This window comes from Plectropomus leopardus, chromosome 1 (assembly GCF_026936395.1).
Source record: "Plectropomus leopardus strain MGB_pleo_1.0 chromosome 1, ASM2693639v1, whole genome shotgun sequence".
Classification (NCBI taxonomy): Eukaryota; Metazoa; Chordata; class Actinopteri; order Perciformes; family Serranidae; genus Plectropomus; species Plectropomus leopardus.
In genome coordinates this window covers 10,240,718-10,267,134 of record NC_142176.1, presented here as the reverse complement: position 1 = coordinate 10,267,134, position 26,417 = coordinate 10,240,718, and the positions used below count along the sequence as shown (strand labels likewise).

Sequence of the window (26,417 nt, the reverse complement as noted above, 5' to 3'; positions counted from 1 at the left end):
TGCACCATCCTCTCCCCCATAGATAACGAACAGTCCCTAAGTTATATTTAAATATTCAATTCTAATCCTGTCCTGAATTCAGTATTTATTTTTAAATTATATATATATTTAGAAAAGCTATTACACAGTAAGTAAAAAGAACCGGTACGGATTATCAGTTGTTTCAGAGCATGTGTGGTCTTTGAAATTTGCCACAAAGTCATGGAAATTTATAGCAAAAATGTGTGTGAACTCTGGAATATATGTATGGATAATGGATAATATGAGGTGCAGGAAAGTGAGTTTGTGTCATTCAGTCAGTCTGGGGGCGAGTGAAGTGTAGACAGGAGGACAGGCGGGGGGGTTAGAGCTGTGGTATTTTAAGGCCCGGCACTGACACAAATCCCCTCAGCGCAGACGAGGCAGTGGCAGCTCCCAGGGTCGCGTCGGCAGAGCGATGGGCCAACCCCTCCCAGGCTTAGCATGCTGATACCTCCAAATGTCATCTCTAAAATGCTGGAGAAGTTTATTGCTCTTGAATCGCAGCCCAGAACGCCTTGGCTCCTGCTCCGGGGCAGAGGGAACACAGAGGGGGCCCCTTTGGCCAAACACTGCAGCTCCATGCCAGTGCTCCCCCCCTACACACACCCCGACCCTCCAGTACACAGCAGGCTATTCCCCGAGCACGTCCCACAGCTTCTTAAGCTCCCTAATAGATAAATAATACAGGCTGTTTGTGATAAATGTTTGTCTCATTGATTATTTATGCAACACACATTACATCATTGTAACATTGCGAGCACTGGCTTTAGAGCAGGAGTTAAAAGCAGCTTGGCGTCTGAATAGAAGAGAGGTCAGTGTGAAACGGATATTCCTGTATAAACATTTGAGAGATGTGTTAGGGGTTTTTTTGCTCCATTTCTCCAGCCCTGTCAGGGACTCGAGAAGGGGAATATTGTATGAAAGGAGCACTTGGCTCTGTAGCTCACTTGCCAGCTATGCTTCCTTGCTCTTTTGAAGACCACCTGTCAGTGGCCTCATTGAAATGTTTTTACAAAGGCGAGCGGTGGCTGCTCTCTGTGAACTCGCTATAGAAACTGTCCTTGAAATAAGAGTGAGCATTCTCGGGAAGCCTGTAGCCCTCTGCCAGGCCAATGAGCAAGAAGAAGATGGAGTGAGAAATCAATCACGAACCTCTGTTAACAGTAGAGGACACTCTGAAAAGAAAAGAACAAATGTGATACGCCTCTTTCTTTCTCCAGCCCACACTTTCTTTTGCCAGTTCCTTAGCCGTGTTTACTTTCCAACCTACCCAGCCAGTCTTTACCCGCATCAGTGTTCACTGTGGAAGAGTGGAAGAGGACAATTTCCAGGGGGGAAAAAATAACACTCCTGTGTTTTACACATAGAAATAGAATTAGAGTAGAATGGACATTGTCATTCAAATCCACATAGTAGGATGTTCAGAGCAACGGCTATTTTTATATATCTTTTATGTAACTTTGCCATTCCAACTGTTGTAGCAAGTCATGAATTTACTGAGTTGAGATTTGAAATAACGACCCAACAATCAGTGGAGTACTGCAAAGCATAAAAAAGCATCTTTTGTGTGCAGGAATTGAGAATTGTTGGATGTACCTGACAACATTATGTACTAAGCATAGTAACTCATTGGGAGTACTTTTACTTTTATCTGCTTTTATGCTGATTTTTTTATGACTTTAAATATGCTTTTATGTAGGTTGTTTTTGTCTTTTTTATGCTGATGCTTCCTTCTTGTAGTTCCAAATGTAAAGTGCAGTATAAATAATATGTTTTATTATTATTATTATTATTATTATTAGTAGTAGTAGTAGTAGTAGTAGTAGTAGTAGTAGTTTTTTTGCAATACCCTGTGTTTGAGCTGAGAGTTAACTACTTTTGTACACATATAATGTTAATGAATAAACAAAATAAACTCACACAAGGAAAGGAAATATTCCGCCTATTTTTACCTTTATTTTCCTTATTTCAGAGAAAAATACAGCCGTACACTTATCCAAGTTTCCCTATTTTACCTAAATAAGACTACAATGTTAGCCTGAATGTCTTAGACACTGCCTGTCGAAAGCAGGAATATTGTGCAGTTATTCTGCCTTGTGACTCTTTAAAGAAGGTACAATCATGGCATGGGGGAGAGAGTTGGCTCGCCCTTAAACCAGCATCAGAGGTAGTAACAGCGCCAAATTGATGGGACCATGGGTGGAATGGGTGTCACGTTCTGGCGACATGTTATTTGTCACCACGGGTGATTTAAAAAGCAACTAGCCGTCAGCAGCTAACACACAGAACGACAGTGGTGGAAAATGTGAAAACAATGTGGTACAGGAGCTCCTAACAGCCATATAACAAGGATGGTATTGATTGTTATTGTCATGTTATGCCATTGTTATAGTTAAAGTGCTGCTGACGCATATGTTATATGTTACACTAGAGGCCCACTTTGTTGTATTAATTATTATGCCTGTCTAGCCGTTTTTGCTTCTGGGATGCCGGCATGCTATCTAAAATCAAACACTGTAGTGGCATGATGCTGCCATTGTTTGATGTGTAGCAATGCTACGTCAGCATAAAGACGGGACTTTGTAGCAGCTATATAGTGCGATCTCTGTGTAAACAAATTAGGAGCAGAAGCAAATTAAAACTCACCAATACCGTCTCAGTTAGTCTTGTTAGTCATCTTGTTAGTGAGTTGACTGTTCCAACAGACACCAACTCTGGGTTGGTTGAAATCAACCCCGAATTCACCGAGTTAGATGTAAGAATATGCTGATCTGCAGCACGCTTTTTATCACCACGGTCTTTCTCTGCCTCACTGAGCAGCGGCTCTAACTCGTTCTTTGTAGACTTCCACGGTAACGTTACATCATGTATCGACAAACATGCCATGAAATGGCATCAAAAGAAAAAGGAAACTGATAGTTACATTAACATTTTGAAAGGTTATGGGGTGCTTATTTGAAAATGCAACTAAAAAGTCGAGAGTTCTCAGACTCTGCGACACATTTTACGGCCCCACTGACGTCTTGTTCTCGCCATTTTCTTTCGTACAAGTCAAATGAACGCAGCAAACAGTTCTGCTTTCTACAGCTCCTGTTTCTATGTTTTTAAAGACTTTACCAGTGTCCTAAATATGTGGTTGCAATAACACTCTGCAAGGAACTTAAGATATAGATGACTCACAGTCTTTAAGGGAGGAGTCTTGTCTTGTTAGTCACAGATTTAGTTCCCGGGAGGTGTTATCAAGATGGCACCCGACTGAACCCAAATCTCCGAAGAGAGACTTGGTTCCCATTCATATTGGCCGACAACTGCATTTTTTCAAGCACTTAAATGGCCTTGAAACGTAAATCATATGCCTGGAGGAATTGTAGGCTTTGCCAGTGGTTGTCATAAGATATCATGTTTGCTATATACACGTCAACGAGAGCCTGAGTAATGCGCCTTTGGCAGATCTGTCTCTTAATCTGAGCACCATCTCCTTTAAGGGGAAAAAAAGCAGTTGGTTTGTTTTGACAGAGAGGTTATAGATTTACCCAGATGACATTTCAGGGAACTGCTCTTTGCCTCACTACAAATTATTTACCGTAATAAATGCATGTAGAGTTGGTGGAGATGTTACATGCATGGTTGCTGTTTTGTGCTTTACTCCCACTGTATGAGTAAACATGTAGTGATTTTTCTTTTTTGTGGAGGGAGAAAGTGCTGCATGCGGCTGATAATGCTGCGACGATGTGGGCAGCATACTAATGCTCCTTTCCTTTGCCTCTCAGTGGTATGAGAGAATTGACCTTCTCACAGGCTGTTATTCTTGTCAGTGAGAGTGACTTCGCACTTTTACCTCTTATGAACCGAAATGCAGCCTGAACTTTTCTGAAAGCGCTCACTCGAACGCTCTAAAATTCAAAGTTAAACCATCAGCCGTATTGTTGTTTTATTTCCTGCTCAGTGGTGAACCTTTATTTTATCACTGAGATATGGATTTTTATGGTGTGTTTAACAGAGTAAAACTGCTTTTCTTTGTTTTAGGATGTAGTAGGGCTACAACTAACAAAATATATTCTTTATTCCCCATTCATCTGACAGTTATACTCTAGATCAATTGAGTAATAATTTGTCAGAAAATGAAAAAAATAGTAAAAGGCAATCATGATTTCCCATTTCTGTCCTGAAACTGCAAAAATAACAAATTAATGATTCGGATTACAAAGCAAAAACAGATGAGATGAACAAGCGTAAGACTAAAATTATCGTAAAAATGAATAAGAAAGGTAATGAAAAATCTAGATTAATGAAACTATTGACTAACTACATTCAGTTGAAACAGGTTAATATCACACAGGGACTGAATTTGTACATAGTCACTCTGCAAAAAATAATATCTCCATATCCTTAAAATGAAACCAGTAGTATGTGTATTGCATACTATTTCTTGTAAAATATTGCATTTCCAAACACGTGGATGCTACACTGGCATAAATATCCCGATATGGTAAGTGATGGATGTTCATGACAAACATTTACGTTACAGAGCTGTCCTGGCCACTGTCTGCCAATAACACATCGATTTCAGTGTAAGTATAGGTGTAATGTATTTGTTTTATTATTTTGTAACTGCCAGTAGAGCTGAGGTTTGTATGTGTTACCATGATTTTGCGTCTCCAATAGGTAAGGAGGCTTTAAGGAACTGGATTGCTAATTAAAGCTCAGTTAGTGTGAGAAGAAACGCATAGTATGTGATTTTAGACACAGCTGATGTTAACAATCTGCCAAGGAACTCTTCTAGTAGTGGTTGTTATGGCAACTGAATTTTCAACTGTAACCAACCAACAGTCAAAAACCCAAATATATTAAGTTTACTATCATAAATGGTAAACTATTGACATATGAGAAGTTGTAAGTGGCACCATTATGGCATTTTTATTAATTGAAGACACTCAAACGATTAACCCTTTCAAACCTGATCAAACTGGCTTTGGGAAGAGGGGGACAAGCCATGGCCAAAAAACTAGCAAGAAATTATTAAAAAGTTAGGAGAAAATGACCTGAAAATAAACAACAACAAAAGAAAAAGGTGCTAAAAAAAATCATGTTTCTGTAACATAATTTAATACATGAATAAGAGAATTATAAATACAATGTTGTGGACATTTTCTCCTCATTATATCTAATAATCCCCTCCGAGCTAATTTTCCGATCATTTCCTCATCACATTGTTTGCAGTTTGCAGGACATTTCTTGCCAAGTAGCTTGTTGTGTTTTTGTGTGTTTTTGAAAGAAATTAAACTAATTTTATCAGATTTCAGAGGTTTAATTGAAATAGTGAAGAGCGTCTAAATGCAGCACAATAAACTGGTGTTGATCCAGGTGTTAAAACGTAAATCAAAGTATTTGCTAATCTACTTTATGTTGCTCTACAATGTAATCTTCACTACTACTTTCAAATGAACATAACACAATACAATACAAAAGCACCACATTCCATTATATCACCAGCTTCTCCAGTGCTAAAAGTGACTCATACAATTCGCTCTAAATTCCTGTCTGCCCAGGATTTGAGATAAGGTCAGGTTTAGGACTTTGTACTCTGACACTGACATAACAGGACAAGCTCGGCTTCATTTTATGCACCACGAGTGCAGAAACACTCTTAAAATGGACTGTTGGAAACATGCTCAGACAGTTGAATGCTCAAACGCTTCATTTATCAATGTTATAGTTATTGCTCGTGGCAGCACCCGGCTATCTTTTATCTTCTCTCTGTAATGAATACTGACACTATTTTTCTCATTGTTCTCACTTTGATATGTGTGGTAGCTTTTAGTGCAGAGAAAACAGGGATGAGAAAAGAGACATTTTCTAAAAAATATACAAACTAAAATCTGTCAATAATTACTTGAGTGAGTACACGAGGTGATAAATGCAAGTGCTGATTGCTCTCATGAGACTTTTTTTAATCAGTCAAATAGATCAGCTTAATTTGATTTTTGCAGAAACAGTCATATAATGTCACAGCCACTCATTGCACACAAGTGATCTTCCATTTTCAAACATAACAAAGGCGTTTTGACAAGGTCAGTCAGTGAAAATGCCATTAACCCCACTGAATTCCTGTTGAGCTGCAGCAGAGCAGAGGTCAACCAGTGAACCCGCGGACCTCACCAGCAGCCTGATATTCTGGCCCCACTGCAACCTAATGAAATGTGTTAAGGAGGGAGGAGGAGGGGGGACATTTAAGGGCCGGAGGGGGGGCAGTCACCCATGCAGCAGACAAACCTCCTGACTTAATTTGTCCCCTAACATTACCCTCTTGTTCAAGTAATCCTATACAAGTACGCAGTGTGGTTTGGTGCATAAAGAGGGCTGCCATTTGTTGTTCGACAGCATTGAAAAGGAAATGAGTGGTAAAATTACAGGCCAATTCCTCTCAGTAATGTGGGCTTCACTCAGCTGTCACGAGTGACCCTAATAAGGCTCACACAAAGGAGGAGGGTGAGGGGGAGCTGCTCCAAATCAGCCTGCTTCTCCCCCAGAAACGAGAGCGATCATGTCGCATAAAAACGCTGATATGTAACTGTGTAAACAAATGATCATGCATGAAAAAGTCCTCTCCCATTTTCTTGTGTAATTTGCCTTCAGCCACAGGGAAATTTGTTCGGGTTGTTTTGTCAAGGGCTTTCCATGTTTAGACAGACTTGGCGTTGACATCTTTGTCCCGACAGCTTGAAAATTATTCCTGGGATGAAAGTGTGCAGATAAATTCAAATGGCTCTCAGCTCTCAGCACTGAAACTTAATCTTGATCTTATTGCATCACCCTTGAGCAAATTTTTATGATATTGCCAAGAAATTCTATGAATTTACATCCCCCGATCAAGAGACTCTATTAAGTAGTCCAGTGAAAGCAATATGTTGTAAATGATGTAAAATGCCACAGTGTGAGTCAAAAGAAGATTCTGCAGAGAAACATTTGAGACTGTTATTACAGTCTGCGTGAAGCAAATCAGTGATATATTTTCTAAACACATTGCTCTTGCTACAAAGTACTTGTGGATAATGTGAAAAGACTTGGAACTGTGAGTTGTGGAGTTAGACTGTTTAGTTGTTTTACACTATTTCTGTGATCAGTTTTTTTTGGTGGGCCTAAAAGCCTGCTCCATGGCGCACTGGAGCCACCTTTAACATAACCCCTCCCCTACTATATAAAAAGGATGTCCCTTTTAACGTTAGGGCTCATAGCAACAGTGGCGTTTTTTTCTGCCCCCAGGCGAGTTTGCTCTGTTCAACAAGCTCTCTTAGCTTTTGCAGTCTAACGCCCAGGCCACGCTGCATGTGTGAGCAGTGCAAGACAGCTACACCGCTGAATTGCCGTGGCTGTCGAACTTGCAATTTTCACACAGGCAGCTTTGTTGCTGCAGTGTTGCTGCTGAGCTGCCTGCTAATATAACTACTGTATTTCCAAAATGTAAAGCCCATATGTCCCGGGCATAATACATCCCTGAATAAACATATTTGTTAAATGTCATAATTATATAACTACAAGCAAAATAGCATCTCTTAACGTACCTTTCAGTCTTTGAGCCCAAGTGGGCCACCCAGCACATCGGCGGTTACTGCTCACTGCTGTGGATATGTGCTTTGTGTTCACATTAACTGCTGAAGGAGAGGCACTCTCATTTTTCAGACTGGGTGTGTGTATGTTTTGCTACTGTAGCCTGTGTGTGTTGCTAGTTTTGCTGCTAAGTTGGTCGCTTCGTAGGGATGCAATCTGCATTTCAGCTCCTACAGCAGACACGCCATTAGTGTCTAAGAGCAGAAAACAATCACTTTTTTTTATGATTTTTACACCTAATTTTATAAACTTGGCATTTTTTTTAATCATCAAAATTTGGCTGGGTGGTTAATAACACATTCCTATGCGGTGTGACAAACTCATTCCACACATTTATTTTTGCTTTACCTGGACATGAACAATTCTTTAAAAAATCTGAAAGCATCCCATTTTTAACCACTTTCTTGTTCCAAGCAGTCAAATGTGTGGGTGTATCAACTGATTTTTTTAATAAGTCAGAATCAACACAATAATGATAAATAAGGTGCTTAATGAGGAGAAACTATCATCTGAACAAGCTACATATTTTAAATATGAAAATATGTCTACTTTTATATGCAGAAGGGTAAAACTGATTGTTGTATTTCATTCATGGTGCTCAGAAGTAATTGTTATCTCCAGAAATAATCAGTATGAGATGAAATGACAGTATTGAAATAATGTTGTTAAATCATTTCCAAACGTCTTGTCATTGTTAGAATAATCCAGGCTGTGTTTACGGAGGACTTTTCTTTGAGTAGAAATTTAATTTCAGAGCTCTGCATTATAACTCATGCAGAGATGAGGAATATGATACAAAAACTAGGCCTGTCGTTTTCAGTTTCTCTAATTCATACAGCACATACTCAGTGAAAGGCTTTTAACAGCATACATTTAGCTCGCCTTCCTTAAACAAATTAATTTAACATGAAGTGCTGCAACTTATTCAGTCAGTAACCATTTCTTTTTTCTTAGCACCATTCCCATTTGAGTTAAGATGCATCCACATTTCTTTGAATGTCCTTGAGATGTCCCACATAACATTCAAGGAACTACTTTATTAGCATTCAAAGAAAGTATCGCAGAGGCAGAGATCTGAGGTGACCCAGAAGCCAAGGACCACTCTGACAGGATTACAGAGCCCCTTGGCTTCGACATGGGAGGGTGGCCAGAAGGACGCCACTCTTAGGGAAAAAAACATTCATAGAGTCTACAAAAAGGAAAATCAAAGATTCAGTTTTAAGCACAGAAACTGATGAAGTGAAAATTGATTTATTGGCCTGAAATGTTAAGTATGGCAGGGTTTTCTGTAGTGGGTATGTCCAGCAGCAGTGGCTATGTTGAGCACACTTTGGCTAATCCATGTGTCTCCACTGTGCTTTTTGCAAATACAGTAGTTACATGTCACAGGTAGGATTTTATTAGGTTAGGAATTGAGGTGTTTACTCACCCTTTGCCACTGATAGTACATTGTACATAGTCACTCTGCACAAAATAATATCTCCATATCCTTAATTTGAAACCAGTAGAATGTGTATTGCACACTATTTCTCGTAAAATATTGCATTGTACATATTTCTGGCCAATCAGTTAACTTGAGCTGGATTTCCCTGTGATGATTAAGGATAGGTGCTTTGCAGGGTTTACATTCACCAGCTTTTTGCTGCTATCACGTGGAGTTGTCTGGCAGATTAAAACAGCCAAATAAATGAATTAAATAATTAATAGAATATTAAAAAGCCTTGTATTGAGGGACCTATGTTGCCTCGATGACTTTATTATAAACTTGTATTATGCAGACCAGATTTTAGGATTTTAATAATGGATGCATATACACCAACGTTATATGGAGTGCAGCATTGCCTATTTAGATCTATGGCAGTTAAAGCGGTCGGTGTAGGTGGCAGCATCATGAAATCACGTTCTCCAGGAGGACTTTTAGCACACCACAGGTCTCCCTGTAGATTAGACCAGAGATGCGGTTGACCACGATGAGCCAGACGGCAGATAGCAGCTTTGGTGATTTTACAGGACTTTCCAGTGATGCCTCCTTTCCCGACTCCTTTTCCTCTTTTACCTCACCACTAATCTTCTGGGATCAATCAGTCTGTTCAGTAGACCTCGTCTTTGTTCGGCTCTTATTTTCAAGTTATTTAATTTAATGGGCTTGGAATGCAGGGAGGATCATAGCATTTATGGGGGGAGTTATGTTTTGTTTTTTGTTAAAATGGAAGCTATTATATGGCTATTTAAAACATAGTTCTGTATGGCTAAAAAGGAAAAAAAAAGTCTATCACAAGCTGCTGAATTATTGTTGTTCAGCACTTGTACTTGTAGGATGTCACAGTTGGTCTTTGTGTCATTTGTCCCATCCCTCCCCCACTGCGATTAAATAACAACAAGTGCAGCATTTTATCCAAAGCTGAACATTTTTCAGCTCTCAGCTGACAGAAAAAAGGGTCGAACGTCCAGCACTCAGCACATAATAGATCCGGTTATCGCAACAGCCCTACAATCAACAACATCGAGTGTAACTGCTTAATAAGACTGATGCCCTTTTGATCACTGCACCTCTTCTTATCACTTTCACATTTTTGAAGCAGTGTTTGTAACCCTACACTGAGCACTGCTTTTCACATGCAGACACCTGAGAGTTGTAGTTGAGAGAAATATAGGGAACTTCCAAAGGAGAACCCGATATAAAGACTTATGCTCCAAAAGGACGGTGATGGGTATCACACTGGCATACACATCATGGTATTTCTTGAGAACAAGATTGTAAAAGTGGTTGATATCTGAGCCAAAGGTCAGACCGGAGTCATGTTAAAGAAAACCTTTGCAGCAGCTTGAAGATGGATTTTGATATACTTTGTCATTCAGCTTGAGTAAATCCGGTAGAAGAATTACAGGAAATGATAAATTCAAGATGACCCAGAGGGAGTGTCAGTGTCAGACTTCGGTTGAAATACCAACCTAGATGTCTGTATCTCCAGGATACTTTTAAAAAATAGCCCTTTTTATACAAACATTGCACTGCGGGGCACACAGAGTCCTTTCTTTTGCACAGCCTTTGCTTTATTACACAGAACCAAACAACGGCAGCATCATGAGGCTCTGGTGTGTGCTTTTAGACAGCATGGCGGCACTGCAGAAGTGAAATGATGGGCATGATGGGCATGATGTTTCACAGAAGACCAACTGCCTGTAGTGCAACATGTACCATACGCATCAGCAGCCCTTTATAACAATAATGTACAGTCCCTATATTGCTGCTAACCTCAACCACTGCTCGGAGGGTAAGCTTCCGAATCTTATTGTTTCCCCAATTTGCAGACATTCACAGCCGCTCTTCTTCTTCTTTGATTTAGCTGCTAACTGCTACTGTTAAGCTGCTTTTTAAATCTCCGGCAGTGGGTAACACACATGGTGCCGTCCTGCCAGCCGTCCCTTGAACACAGACCGTAATTTGGCATTGTTACTACCTCCTATTGTGGCTTTAAGGCGAGACAACTCTGCCCCCCCCTCCCAACAGCTCGATGTTCCCACCTTGAACAGGCAGTATAAAAGGGGCTAATGATACACTTAATTGTTTCGGGTTGTTGTATTGCCAAAAACTCTTGGAATAAAATGCTACTTTTACTAGAATTTAATTAAGTTTGATAATTTAAACATTGCTAATGCTGTATTTTGTAACCTACACTTGCATGTACTCATAAGCATGGAAGCATTAGAATCCTTGAAGGAATTGTTAGACATTTTGGGGAATATTTATATTGCTTTTCTTGGAAGCCTTAGATGAAATGATAAAAACTGCTCTCATGTCTATTATTAAAATGTTTCTCCCAGCAGATGTTTATCTTAGCTCATACCCCAACAAGGTTTAAAATTCTCATGTAACTCTTAGAAAAAAAGGGAAAGCAAATAAGGCTATTTCCCAAAATGTTGGACTACTGCTTTAATATTTTAATAAACTTTAATAAACATATTTTGAAGAAACAGGACTGGAGACACTGACAGAGAACTTTATGGAGTTTCTATGAGGGATGCATGATGCTTTTCTCCAATATTTTCCTTATTTACCATTTTGTATATCTTATATGTATCCTTGATCAATTTTTTAATAATTAAGGATACATTTTGCAACAGCTGTGTTATGACTTACATATGCATTACTGGTATTTACGATGATGCAAAACGTTACACAGCATTAAAATCCTTGGAGCTTTTTGGTGTGTAGATCCATTTGTTTTTTATACTGCCAGATATTTCTTCAATCCAGCACCCATTTCATTGGACACTGTGATTTGCATATCTTTTTTTACCGTTTTCTTCTCGAGACGCTAGCACTGAAATTCCATCCATGCTTGTCCGTTGTCACAGCTACAGAAGCGAGGAGACAGTCTAAAGCTAATTTAAAATCATGAAAGACCTTTAAGAGCTCATGGTATAATTTCTAAACCCCCTCAGTAGAGAAAGCAGGGATGACTATATCCTGCACATCATGAAAGCCTACTCATTCATTTGCCCTGCCTTGATTTACATCCTGCCACCACCAGCTGCCAGAGCCATTTTGTGCTGGAGTGTTTGGAGAGCTGAGGGGGGGGGGGGCTGTTGAAGGCATTTTTAGAAAAGGTCTGTGTTCTTTTAATGTGACAGAAATCTGAACTCGAGAACCTCTCCTCGACGACATTTGCAGTTGCCTTGACCGAGCACTCGTGCTTTCAGGCTATAGTCGAAGAAGAGACTTGTGGCAAAGTGTCAGCAGGTTCCTGTAAACATATATAAATACCTCATACACTCGCTGCTTTATGCCAGAGGCAGCAGGAGAAAAATGAGGTCTGAACTGTGACTTGTGTGTGGGAGGGAAAAAGATTGTAAGCCGGGGATGGTTATACCATTGAAAAGAGGAAATGAGGGTGAGGGTGAAGGAGAGAGGGAAAATGGGGTGAGCAAGAGAGGTTTCCTAAGCTAATAAAATGCTCTGAGGGACGGAAGCTGCCAGCCAGCATTCCTGTGCCATTAGATAAGTTAGCTCGCTGCAGCCTCCAGTTTCTCTGCAGTGCTGAAGTGGCAAGCTGAGGTCACCACCGGGGAGCGAGGGGGATGGTGAGGGCAATAAATTCAGAATGTTTTTGTGCACGGTCGTTGCGCTTAATCCTCTGAAGCTGTTTGGTTGATGATTTACTTCTGAATTTACGTGCAAAAGCTGCAAATTATTGTCTTGCCTCTACCGTGCTGTCCACTCTGATTTTCTGCATTAGCATAAAGCAGTGATACTCAACTTGCATGTCAAGTAAGGCCCCCGATAGGGTGCCAGGTGGCCTCCCAACCATTTTCTTATTCCGAATAAAAATAAAATGATTCACACTGGGAATTGTTCTTGTACTTTTAGTATACATAAGGTGCCAGAGTGCATAAAACAGCATCAAAATAAAGCTTGTTAATAAAAAAATTGCCGGTGGAGGATTCCCCGCACCCCTGACAGAGGTCCTGGCTGAGCCCCGAATGTGCTAAACTCCAAGAAACGTCCTAAAATCCAAGAAACATCCTAAAATACTAGAAACCTCCGAAAATCCAAGAAATTTCCTAAAATACTAGAAATGTCCTAAAATACTAGAAATGTCCTAAAATCCTAGAGACCTCCTAAAATCTGAGAAACTTCCCAAAGACCAAGAAATGTCCTAAAATTAGAGAAATGTCCTAAAATTCTAGAAACATTCTAAAAACCAAGAAAAATCCTAAAGTCTGAGAAATGTCTTAAAATCCTAGAAATTTCCTAAAAATCTGAGAAATGTCCCCAAATCCTAGAAATGTTCTAAAATCCTAGAAGTGTTCAAAAACTGAGAAGTGTCCTAAAATCCTATAGATGTATGGTACTGCTGCGACTGGCCCCTGGCCTCCTGTCATTTTGAGCAAGTGGCCCCTAAGCAAAGCAAGTTTAGTGTCCCTGGCATAAACTGTTTTGTCTGCCGTTAAATGTGTGGTTTTTTTTGAAGTACAGCTTTAGTTTAGTGATTTTGTACAAGCATGCATATGTGTGACATTCTAATGACGAGCTGTCGCCAGATGAACAGTATTTGGTTTCTTAAGGGGAGGCATACACAGAGGGTCGTGTGATCTTCTGGAACTAATTTTAGATTTTAAATGCGAGGTCAGGTATCTCAGCGCAGGTCGGATTGTGTAGCTCACACCGAGAGCCACCAAATTCACACTCGCCAAATGGTAACACAGAAGCTTCTAAGTGTGACAGATTGTAGCAATACCAGTGAAGTCAGGGAGCTTCTCTTGCACACTCAGTTACAGTCTGTCAAACTGAACCGTTCACGTTGAATCGCTTTAACTCGGGAGCTTGTTTGTTTGTTTGTTTGTTTTTAAGAAGCTGTTGTGGTAGATCCGTATTCTCCCCAAGGTAGTACATTTCTAGGCTGCAAAGTGAGATAGAGGGCAGCAGAAAAAAATATTTGCCTCCAAATAATTCTCCTTCAGGGAAATCTCCTTACTGTGAGATGGCTTATTTAAATGGAAAGGGTGTTCAGCGAGTATTCCCCGGTAACCTCGGTGTGATCATTCTTAGTGAGACCTTCTGCCAGTATCTTATACAAGTTCTACTATAATGACTGCAGTCGAGACTGCTCCGAGTCATTTAGGAGATATCAGTCAGTCTTGCCCCTACGGCTTTACCATGTGAGGAAGATTAAAAAAAGGATCTTTGACTTGTATAACTGTCTTGCATGTGACACCCTTTAGCAAAGATCAGCGCACTAATGCAGCAGCCACAATGCTTATTAGTGCAGACAGTTTTATATGAGTGTCCATGTAACACAGTCTCTGTTTTATTGTGTGATTTCCATTTTAGTGTCACTTAAAGAGATTTTTTGCAGATTTTAAACCAGCTTTGTATCATAAGTTTGGGTCATATGTGTAAACGAAATGTGGTAAACTTTCCTCCATCTTACTGGCACCCAGATCTCCCTGCTCATTACCCTCAAAGTGTCATCCTTCAGATTTTTGCTGGCTCTAGGGTAGAGTTGCAACTTTTAATTGATAAGTTGTCAACATCAAATTAATTGTAAACTACAGAGTAATAATTTAAGTAATTTGGTGGAGAAAAAAAATGTCAAAGTTCATTGATTCCAGCCTCTTAAATCTGAAAATGTTCTGTTTTTTTTAACTTCTCTATTACAGTAAGCTGAATAGTTTTAATTTGATTGTGAAAAATTGGGTCTTTGGAAAAAATGACTGACATTTTCTGACATTTTCCACCATTTTGAGAGACCAAATAACTAGTCAATTCTCAAGATAATGGACAAATTAATAGACAATGAAACAATCATTAGTCGCAAGCCCATTATAGGGATGTTGCTTTAACATTAGATTGCACAGATACATTTTTGTATGTCTGCCATCACGGACACAGAGTGTTGAAGAGTATAAAAAGGGAGAGAGATAAACGCCAAACTACGATAAGACTGAGCAGTGCTGATCCAATATAAACCAAGATTATGTCACTGTATTGACTAATTCTTGCCTAAAATTTCTTCCAAAACATATTTTAGTGCACTGTTTGGCTGAAATACAAGACTTTAACAGGATGCTGGAGCCATACTCTTGTACCGTAAAAATGGAGGCTGGAAGTTTTAGATCAAAGGGTAAAACTAAGCGATGCTGAGCAAATTTACACAAATATTATGTTAATGTCTTGCAATAAATGTTTTTCGAAAACACATTTTAGTGTTGAACTGTAACTCAAGATCACTTGTTATCAGCATGGATGTATACAGAGAACTGGATACACGCTCATTCCTATGAAAGTTGCTGAGTGGCTTGTGGAGCAAGAAAAGCTTGATTTCTGCGGTATGAAATTACCTTCCATACCTGGCACTGTTCCTGAGGCTTGGTTACCAGCTGGCCGCCATATTGTTTTCTCTGTCAGAATAACAGACAGATAAGCTTGCATTACATCACCCACCAGCTGCAGTGTTTACTGATCTAATGCAGCACAGTGCATTGTGGTGGTTGTAGGTTTTTACCTCTTGAGCAAAAACAAATGCTACAGCCCTTTTCTCTGTTTTCTCTGATCACGTAGGACCAGTTTCCAAAGTATTTGCGTTTTTCTACTGTTTTCTATAGTTTTATGAAAGGACCATCTTTCCAGCAGAGAAATACTTCTTTAACACAAAATAGCTGACCTATTTGTTTCATCGTCTCACAGGCATGCTGGTGGTCAATGTGACTTGGAGAAACAAGACATATGTGGGCACCCTGTTGGACTGTACACGGCATGACTGGGCTCCCCCCAGGTAAGGACCATTTTTCCAGTTTGATTTTATTTGAAGTGCAAAAAGTGGGAAGACACAGTGATATTCAAACAAGCATCATCTAATCCACACTTGTTCTATTCATAGGACATGACTTGTTTTGTGTTGTTAAAACTAAAGCTACATTTACTGATCATGCATCGTATCTGTACTTTACAGAGATTTTTGTGTCACACACTGTAGTTATAAATGTCAGTGTAGCAAAGGACTCATGGTTTCCATGAATCATTGATGCAGTCTTTCTATCCAAGCTGCACTTGGTCTCTTAACCTTTTCATATTCTGTGTGATATGAATCTGCTGTAGCAGCATCTGCTCAAGTATATACGGCCTGATGCTCAGACTTGCTTGTGTGCAGCTGCTGGACCTTCCAAGTCCATGTTAGCCTTTATCTGGAGTCTGGGGAAACAGGATTCATTGGCAAACGCCTGATGTCCCAGGAGGTGGTTGTGGAAATAGAAAGCTACTCTAACAAGCCAGATTGCAGAATCCAATTATTGGACTAATAGCTTTTCCTCAACACTGTATAACATTCTCTATCACAAAGTTCTGCAGTCTCTTAGATCAGTGTTACGTGGGCGGTAGCTTAAAGTGTTTGTAATTTCTGGCTATTTGCCTTTTGTTATGCAAAATACGCAGGTTGTGTAAAATATACTGGCAAGCACTTTCTTTGATTTAGAGCATCTGCACCGAATCTAAATGTAAATATAAATCTATATTTGAAATGCATGGTTAAGTGCAATAGAAAAAAAAATCAAGATTAAAGCAGCGCTAATGGAAAACAAGGAGAGGTTGAATCACACTAATGTATCACAGTATATCACAATAATGCTCAGTAAGTGAGGGTTGCACAGTCAGAGAGGTTTGCTGGGCTGTGTTTTGCACCAAGATAGTCTTACAGTTTGCAAGCACAACTACATTAGGGACACACCATGAATAATTCAGAGAGCTTTCAACAGACTGAATATAAACTTGGGCTTGTAATGAGTCTAAATTCCTCTACTACTGTCAGACTACGGATGTATTCACATCCCCTGCTGGGGTTGAAATTGTTTGGAGAGACTTGCAGAGGAAGCTGTGAGTCATACCAGCCCAGTGTCTCTCTTTGTCACAGATTGCTAACCTTCACTGCTGTGCAGAAAGATAATTACATTACTGTTATGGAGAGATAAGGCCAAACTGCTATTTTAAGTGTTTGAATGCCTCTGTGTTTTGATTACAAAGCAGCAAAATGTTCACTGCTGTCTTTTCAGATGATGTTTACATGCTTTTGGTTTTGTCATGTGGCTTTTGTTTAAAGTGAGTACTCACTTGCACTGCACAAAATATCAGATTGGTATGAGAAGACAGAGACAGAACAATGGTGTTCATATTTTGGTATCATTGCCATTGTTTATAATGGGTTCTACACTCAAAAAGACTAAACCCAACTATTATTTTTATCATTGTAATTACTGTTATCACCTTATTTTCTTAGTGTCCTATGAGACTATGTGTAATTTTGTCGGGAAATTTGGCATACCAGTACAGTAAATAACAGTGCATGTGAGATTCCCAGTGATAATATAAAGACTTCCTGTATAACAAAAACACATTTTTGAAAGGCCGGACACAAACTTTTTACAATGTCTTGAACTGAGATGAATAATAATGTCCTCAAAAGCATAGGTATAATGGTCTTTAGAGAGCATTACAGTTGCCAAAAACAAACCTTTTTTTTCCTTTTACCTTGAGAACCAAATGTTTTGGCTCTGTGTGGTTACCTAGCAGATAATGAGGGTAACAGGGGCTACACAATAGCTGTGAAACAGATCTGAACCTTCCAGATAAAAGGAGTGTTGAACAAAAGATCACTTGTCACATCTTAATTACACACAGGTTTACTATCCATTACACTTAAAACAAATGACTGCACCAATGGCAATTCAGTTGTATGATTGTAAAGTGGCTTTATACTTTTTTTATGTTTGTATTTTAAAGCCCAGTGTGTAGGATTTAGGGGCATCTATTGGCAGAAAGTTTATAAAATGATCGTAATTCTTATGTCATTAGTTTGATGATCACCTGAATATAAGAGTCATGGTGTTTTTGTTGCCTTAGAGTGGGCTGTTTATATCTACTTAGGGAGTGGATCCTCTTCCACGGACTCGCTTGGCACATGCTTGTCACATGGCAGATGTTTCAGTTCTACACGTTGACCACTAAATGCCACCAAACCCTACAAACTTGACCTTCAAGACCAACTGTAGAGATTTTTTTGTCATGAAATTATATTCCCAAGACTTTATGGGTTGCTAAATGTTTGTTGTATCATCTCAGAATCTGAGTTGTATTGAAACTAACTATTGATACAGTTATGCCACTAAATCTTTCACATATCTTTGCCACTATTACAGGTTTTGTGAATCCCCCACAAGTGATCTAGAGATGAGGAATGGCCGTGGTCGAGGTAAACGAATGAGACCGAATAGCAACACCCCTCTCAACGAGAACAGCAACTCATCAGACAATAAGGGCACCACCAACAACAAGACACGTGCTGCGTCTAACAGCAAGGGCCGAAGGGGCAGCCAGACACCATCAGAACGCCGCACCCCACCTAACAGCAACACAGAGGACATCAAGGCCAGTCCCTCCTCAGCTGGAAAACGCAAGACCAAACCAGCCTCGGACATGGAACCCAATTCCAGCTCAGAGGACACCAAAGGCAACAAACGCATGCGGACAAACTCCAACAGTGGAGGGGTGGGACCCACAGGTCTCCCTATTCCTTCTATTAAGACTGAGCCACTTCCACCCCCCCTCGATCGCAGCTGCCCCTCTCCAGTTCTTATTGACTGCCCACACCCCAACTGCAACAAAAAGTACAAGCACATCAACGGTCTCAAGTACCACCAAGCTCGTGCCCACAATGATGACGATATAAAATTGGAAATAGATGGAGACAGTGAATACGGAGAGGACTCGACCCTCCACCCTGAACCCGGGAACTGTAATGGAGCATCTATCTCACAGAAAGGATGCCTGTCTCCGGCTCGTTCAGTCACTCCAAAAGGGAGGAACTTTGATGCTCAAAGTCCTTCCCCATCTCCCGGCAAGTTTGGCTCAAAGCAGAGCAAAAAGAAAATTGCCGAGACAGATGCAGAGATGGGAGGCACAGCGACGGATGGGTGTGAAGATGGGCCATGCCTCACTGATGAGGCCAGTAACGATGGTATAGATGATAAGAGAGGATCGGACAAGTCTAAAAAGGCTGGCACGAAGGCTGATAAAATGGCCCAGAAAAACATCAAGTCACCACGGCCCGTCGGCCCTGGCTCGACAGCATCCCAGCAGATGTACCCTTTTCCTCCTGGAAACCCAAATTCTTCCCCAGGGCTAACCCCAATGATACAAGGAATACCCAAGAGTCCCCAAATGAAGGGCACACAGCCGAAACCCCCTGCCATCGGAGATCCTGCCTCAAGTGGCTCCAAAGACAAGAAGAAGAAAGACAAGAAAAAGAAGGATGGCGGGAAGGAAGCTGACAGCCCCAAGCCTCCGGGAAAGGGAGGAAAACTGGAGGAAGGAAAGCTCCCATACTCTGAACCTTCTGATCAAGGAAATAAGGGAGAAGGACTCCTTAATGGTTCCTCAGATCCTCATCAGAGTCGCTTGGCCAGTATCAAGGCTGAGGCAGACAAGATTTACAGCTTTTCTGACAATGCCCCGAGCCCTTCCATCGGTGTAGCCAGTCGGATAGATGGCAGCGGCATGCCACAGCCTCTCACGCCACTTCACGCGGTGAACCAGAATGGTGCCGACAACTCTTCTGTCAAAACCAATAGCCCAGCATATTCAGACATTTCGGATGCTGGTGAGGATGGTGAAGGGAAACTAGAAGGCGTCAAAGTCAGGACAGAGGAACAAGGCGTCAGGGAAAGTGTCAAAAAGGCACTCTTTCCAAACCAGACACCCAGTAAGGATTCCCCGTACTACCCTGGCTATGAGTCGTATTACTCACCCAATTATGTGAACCCCAGTCCCGGTGGGCCCAATCCAGGAACACCAGTGGCCGAAGGTCAGGTTAAGATCAAAAGGGAAGAGGACCAGGACCAAGGGGAGGAAAAAGTCAAGGTTGAGGTTCACGAAGATCGCAAACCTGACACCAGTGCTCCTGGCCAGCAACAGCAGCTGCAGCAACCACAGCAGCAGCAGCAGCAGCAACCCTCAGTCATCCAACAGCGATCCAACATGTACATGCAACCTCTTTACTACAACCAGTACGCTTATGTGCCCCCGTACGCATACCATCCCGATCAAGCCTACCATAACCACTTGATGAACACCAACCCAGCCTACCGGCAACAGTACGAGGAGCGGCAGCGACAGATGGCTGAACAGCATCGCGCTGAGAAGAAGTCAGATGTTGCCATGAAAGAACGAGAGGCCTCCATGAAGGAGGAGTGGAAACAAAAGAGCCCGATGCCGCCAAGCCTCTCCAAAGCCCCAAGTCAGTCAGACCTTGGAAAGACGCCGCAGCCTCCAAGCAAATCCAGGGACTCGCCCTCTGAGCCCACCTCCAAATCCCTGGGAAGCATCAAAGGGGAGGACCCAAAGTCCCAGCAAGCTGAGGGGCTAAAGATGAAGCTTAATGAAGGGGGGCACCATGGAAAGGATGACTCCAAGCAAGTGCTGGAGTCCAGAGGTCAGGCAGGGATGGAGCAGGCCATGTGGTACAGACAGGTAAATACCAATCTATTGTACAACATATGCTTGTGAATCTGTTGTGACAATACTTAAGATTAGGGCTGTCGAATGGTTAATTTTTTAAGTTAATACAAATTTTTTCCTGCATGTTTACAGTTCAGTGATTTTGCATTTCAGAACAGTTTTTGGGTCCATATTGACAAGCTGAAGCAATTTTTACCAGATTGTCTTGATTGGGAATCAAATTACAGCATTTGCACTTTTCAGGAGTTCCAGTTAAGCTGCTTTCTCTGAATCATACAGGTTCTGTTCTGTATACATGAATCTATTGTTTCCTGACACGGTAAGGCATATGACTGGTCACAACATGCCAACCTGAGGACATCACTTAGACCTGAGTCTTCCACGATGTTGCCATCAATTTAGCAGCGCTGTAATAAACTTCTTTTAATTACTTTCATCCACGGGTCTGGGTTGATTCGCCCACTCCAAAATAGTAATTTTCACTTTCAAGGATGTTAAGAGATCCCAATATTCAGAAATATTCAAAAACATAGGCTGAATCAACACATTTATACTGCATGCAAAAACCTGCTCAGTTTTTGCCCCAAACTGCATGGGACTAGCATAAAGTGTTGATGTCTGTAAAGGGGAGGCTCATGGGTACCCACAGAACCAATTTTCATTCAGATATACTGAGGTCAGAGGTCAAGGGATTCCTCTGAAATGACCATGCCATTTCCCCCTGCCAAAACTTTTCCTAGCTTTAGAGTGTTATTTAGCCTCCTTCCTGAGAAGCTAGTATAGTTGATAGCACTGGTTTCCTCGGGTCTTCTAGTTTACAATCACTGTAGTTTTAAAACTCATCCCCGTACAGCGTCTTTAAGACAGGTGTGTTGGAAGGGATGGCCCATAATTTTAAAAAGTTAAAGTGTCATGTGGGAACTTAATTTGCATTTGCATAACGTGTTAATGCTGACAACTTTACTTTTGAGATATTTCAATGTGTAGATGCTGATTTTTGTTGATTTGGACCTCCTCTCGCCTTCAGCAGTACCCCGAGAGCCAGAAGCCCCAGGCAGAAGACGAACACCAGCAACAACAACCTCGATGGAAAGATGAAAGGGACAGAGAGCGGGAACGCGATCGTAAATTAAAGGATGACAGGCCCAGGCCCAAGGACAGTCAAAGCGGGCCAAAGGAGGACGGCAAAGAGGGTAGTGACCCCAGAATCACTTCTGAGGACCACCGGGCCATGAGCAAAGACTCTCGTTCTAATCCCCACATGCAGTTCTCATCACCACTAGCACAGCACCAAGGCTACATGCCCTACATGCATGGTTACCCCTATGGACAAGGCTACGACCCTAACCACCCTGGATACAGAGGCATGCCCTCAGTCATGATGCAGAATTACCCAGGTATGAAATTAACTCCACATATATGTGCATGATCAAGGTTTTTAATAGTAAGTATGAAGGACAACTCTTGTATCTTTCAGATTAAGTCTTCGAGTTTTCAGTATTCTTTTGGCTAGTGAGGTTAATCATTAACTTGGTGCAAATCATCTGCTGTTTCTTTTGGTCAATGTCAGACTTACATGACCACTGATACTGAATGGTATTTAAGATGTTGACCCTTCTTACATTATAAGGTGTTTACAGTGGCTTTTAAATCAGATGAAAAGGCAACATAGCATGCATTGCTTTTTGAAAACACAATGGCTCTCGGGATTTATTATTGCAGCTTTAGATTGTCTATCAAAACTCTATATACCCATCTCAGCAGGATTTCCGGGTGTTTTGTGATTGTGTCATTCAAAACTGACTGAATGTTCTGCACAGTAACTCTGATGTAATTTGCAGCAATTTTTGTGTTTCACTAGAAATTGCAGTTATGTTTAAAATTGGTTAAGCAGCATGAAATAATTGGGATGATTTGGTGCAGCTTGATGGGGGCAAAACACAGCATGGGAGTAATCTGCCTGGAAGTAAGATAGGTCAAGTCAATCAGGGATTGATTTTGTGGTTCTGAATAAGATTGTTTTTTGTGGAAAATTGCACATTCTTGAAAGAAAACTGCAGGCATGCTTCCATTTGTAAGTTTTGTTGCGGAAATACTGTAGGAGTTGGTAAACTTCACATATTACTGAAGGGTCTTATATAGTAATTAGCCAAAAGAATATTATATTCCTGTATAGTAAATGAGCAAAAAATAAACGCTGTGCTGGTGAGTCATAACCATATCCACCAGACATGACAACCATACTATTGATAGGTTACAGAGAAAAATGTTTGCCTTAAATGGGTACTTGCGTCATTATTAACCTTGATCCAATTTCCATGTTTTTGTGTCTTGTGACTAATGGGAACAACAATTTTTGAAAGTGGTCGAGTATTAAGCTAGAAAGCTGCAACCAGCAGCGGCAAAACAAGTTGCAGTGTAACCACTGAGGGCATTTGGTGCTGTCGATTTATGTCAAGTAAAAGTTGTATTGTAGTAGTAGTAGTGTATTGTTATTCTTATACACTAACATTGTGGAGAGGATCTTACAGAGATAGACCTTTACGTTCAACAGTTAGATCCTTTTTGTTTAACCAGAAGAGCCGAGAAATGGTTATTGTTATACCCTAGTCCCCATTAGTCACTTTGACTCAAAAACACGAGACTGGGCTGAAAAATACAGAAGATACCTTTAAGCTTCTGTTCTTTTGTAAATGAGACGAAAACATTACATTTCTACCCAATATAGTCAACCATATTGTAAGACTTACAGTCTGTGTTTTCATTTTCTGGATCAAAATGATCCCATGTAGAGAAAATCTGCTGGCACTAAACTCTTAAATGTCTATACTGGATGATGTCCTATTAATTGGACGATGTGACATTCTGTCCAGAAGTCTAAATGGACTGATTGTTGACCTGAAATCAATTGTGTTGACTATTCAGCTTGATTGATGTGACCATTAATGAAGAATAATCAATCATCTGTTGTCACATTTATATTCCACACAAACCTGATTTTAAACCATCAATATTCTCCATCACTCTTAGGCTCATACCTTCCCGGAGGCTATCCGTTTTCTCCGTACGGCAGTAAAATAGCCGGAGGAGGTGAGGAAGGCAGCGACAAATCTCGCGCCAGCCCTACCGTCACCAAAACAGCAGCGGACTCCAAAGCCCTGGATATCCTGCATCAGCACGCCAGCCAGTACAAGAGCAAATCCCCGACAGTAGCTGACAAGCCACCCCATGAGAGGGAGCGGGAGCAGGACAGAGGAGCCGGTGGAGACAGAGAGCGGGAAAGGGAACGCGAGAGGGAGAGAGAAAGAGACGTGGACCGACCACGCTCCTCGCCCTCCCAGCGCATCATGCCCTCTCACCACCACCTGGGATACCCCCTGCTCTCAGGGCAATATGACCTGTCCTACGCCACAGGTCAGTCACTCCTCAGTTGTCCCTTTTTTGCTACTTGATAGTGGACTGACAACACTAAATGTTATATACATTAGGGTTGGGCCGGTGTTAAAATTTTTTAACGAGTTTACCAAATTTGACCACATGACCCACTTGCCTCAGCAGTCAATGCTGAGTGAAACATAGTGAAACCATGTCCCAACAGAAAGCAAGTGTCTTACTATCATGTAGCATTGTGTAACACTCGAGCTCTCTGTCCGCCACTTATTCTATTAAATATGCACCTCTGTTACTTAATGTAAACAAACCACGTAGCTATCAGCTGTGCACTCGAGATCAGACCAGAGATGTAAACACTTTAAAGATGGGTGAGCATTCTACTTGTTATCCTCCTACATTTGTATTTTTACTTTTTAGATCAGAAAACACAAGTTTTATATTGTGATATTTAATAATAATGACAGTATAGCCTACAGCAAGTAGCCTAATGTCAGCTTGTTATTAGGGATAATCATTTAAGGTAGCAGAAAAGTTCAGCTTCCTGGCAATCACCCTCCAGCCAGCTGACACTGTGTTTAGGTTTTTGTAGTGAAACAAAGGTTTAGTATGAGTAATCCTTTATTTCAACTTCATGAATCAGCTGGTCCTTTTCCACTACAGCTCTTTCAAAGCGAGCAGCAGGAATAACAACACAGCATCCAATGAAAGTTCAGCTCACAACATCGCTCGCAGTCAGTAAGGATAGCTCTTGTTTTGGCTTGAAATCCAAAATGTTGCCATATTGGCACCGTTTTAGTCTTTTGAAGATAAAAACTCTGCTCTACTCATCAGCCCAAAAAGTAAACAAACACAGCATGGCTGCCCTCTCTCCCCCTCCCCCTCTCTTTTATATACAGGACACTAGTTGTTCCGTTAGTAAGTTTACAAACATGATATATTAATACTCTCATATTGTTTAGTATTAATGCAATTTGAGTTGGATTTAGCGCTGTAGTAGGCTACTTTTGAAACTGCCTGATTGTGATATAATGACAAATGCTGGTTTTGGCTTAATTAAATCGGTTTAAGCGACGTACATCGGACCAGACCGGCAAAACCGGAAATCGACCCAACTCTAATATACATACTTAATAAGGTATTATATATGCAAAGTAGATTAATGCCAGTCATATAGATTTTTAAAAGCCCATAGTCCAGAATACTTAATGTACGTAAATGACCAATCAGAAACTTAAATTCAGAATCTAAATAGGAAATATAACTGATAGCCATACATTTTCCAACTCGCCATAGGTCTCTCCTCATCAGCTATTGTTGCCAGCCAACAAGCAGCAACCCCCTCCCTCTACCCACCACCACGGAGGTGAGAACGGTAAGACCCCCTTTAGTTGGAGAGACACTTGAAACACTGACAGGGAAACGAAACATAAAAGAAATGCAGGTCGCAGACATAACATGCAGCTCTAGTTTAAAACATTTAGGTGAGCACTGGCTCAGACGATAAAACCGTTTGTTTCTTTGTCTTTGCTTTATTTGATGTGAAGTGAAAACAACATCCTGCTCTTTAGTGTTTTCTAACAACATTTATGTCGCGGAATCAGAGGCAGCAACCTGTGAAGAAAAACAAATCGTGGCCAGACAAAGCCCTCACCACTCTGCTGCAATCCAGCACAATATGCAGTGCAGCATTGAGCCCCTCAGCTCATCCATCCTAAGTAGGTCCTCTGAGGACAAGTGGATCACAGTGTTGATAATAGAGACGTGGAATGAGCCCGCCAAGACGCTGAGTCGGAGTGGCCTGCACTGACATCCAGTGGCAGGTTTTTAAAATTACAACCTGAGTCATTTGAAAAATATGTGTTGATTCAACTTTATGATCGTGTTGGATTAAGTGGTTTGTTGAACTTAGATATACACAGAGGTGTTTCCATTATTCAGCTTACCTTCACTGATATAAATGGAGTGGATAAAATAATAAAAACAGTTAGTAAATACAATTAAAAGCGGTTAAAAAGCAAACTACAACCTCCAAAATAATCATGAGGTTGAATCAACACCTCTCAAAAGTAGTTTAAAAAAACATTAATCTTGATGAAAGTACAATTTATTACAGGACTGTTTTAGACTTTCAGCTAGGCCCTTCAGAAATAAACTAAACTAAATAAAACTTTTACTGAAGGATAAGTTTACACAAGTTTCATCAGCCATATTTAATTAAAATATCAAAAGAAGAGCGTAATATGCAGAATGGCCCCTTCCACATCGTTACATTATTGTATATCTTTGCAACCCCAACTCCAGAAAAGTTAGGACGGTGTGTAAAAAAGAACATTAAACAGAATGCAATGATTTGCAAATCCCACAACATTTAGTTGGGAAAACAAGT

At 40.8% G+C, this 26,417-nt stretch overlaps 1 protein-coding gene across 3 annotated transcripts in view; it reads left to right on the top strand.

The window, feature by feature from the left end:
• znf609b (zinc finger protein 609b) overlaps positions 1-26,417 on the top strand; it is a 111,347-nt gene that overhangs the window by 79,934 nt on the left and 4,996 nt on the right. Inside the window, exons 4-8 of one of the 3 annotated variants that reach the window (XM_042491447.2) lie at positions 15,821-15,908; positions 18,322-20,650; positions 21,669-22,035; positions 23,669-24,052; positions 25,325-25,403. In XM_042491447.2, the coding sequence (XP_042347381.1) occupies positions 15,821-15,908; positions 18,322-20,650; positions 21,669-22,035; positions 23,669-24,052; positions 25,325-25,398 (3,242 nt within the window). In that variant the 3' untranslated portion in view covers positions 25,399-25,403. Of the gene's footprint in view, positions 1-15,820; positions 15,909-18,321; positions 20,651-21,665; positions 22,036-23,668; positions 24,053-25,324; positions 25,404-26,417 lie in introns of all 3 variants that reach the window. The other 2 variants (XM_042491438.2, XM_042491455.2) reach the window with 2 other exon arrangements.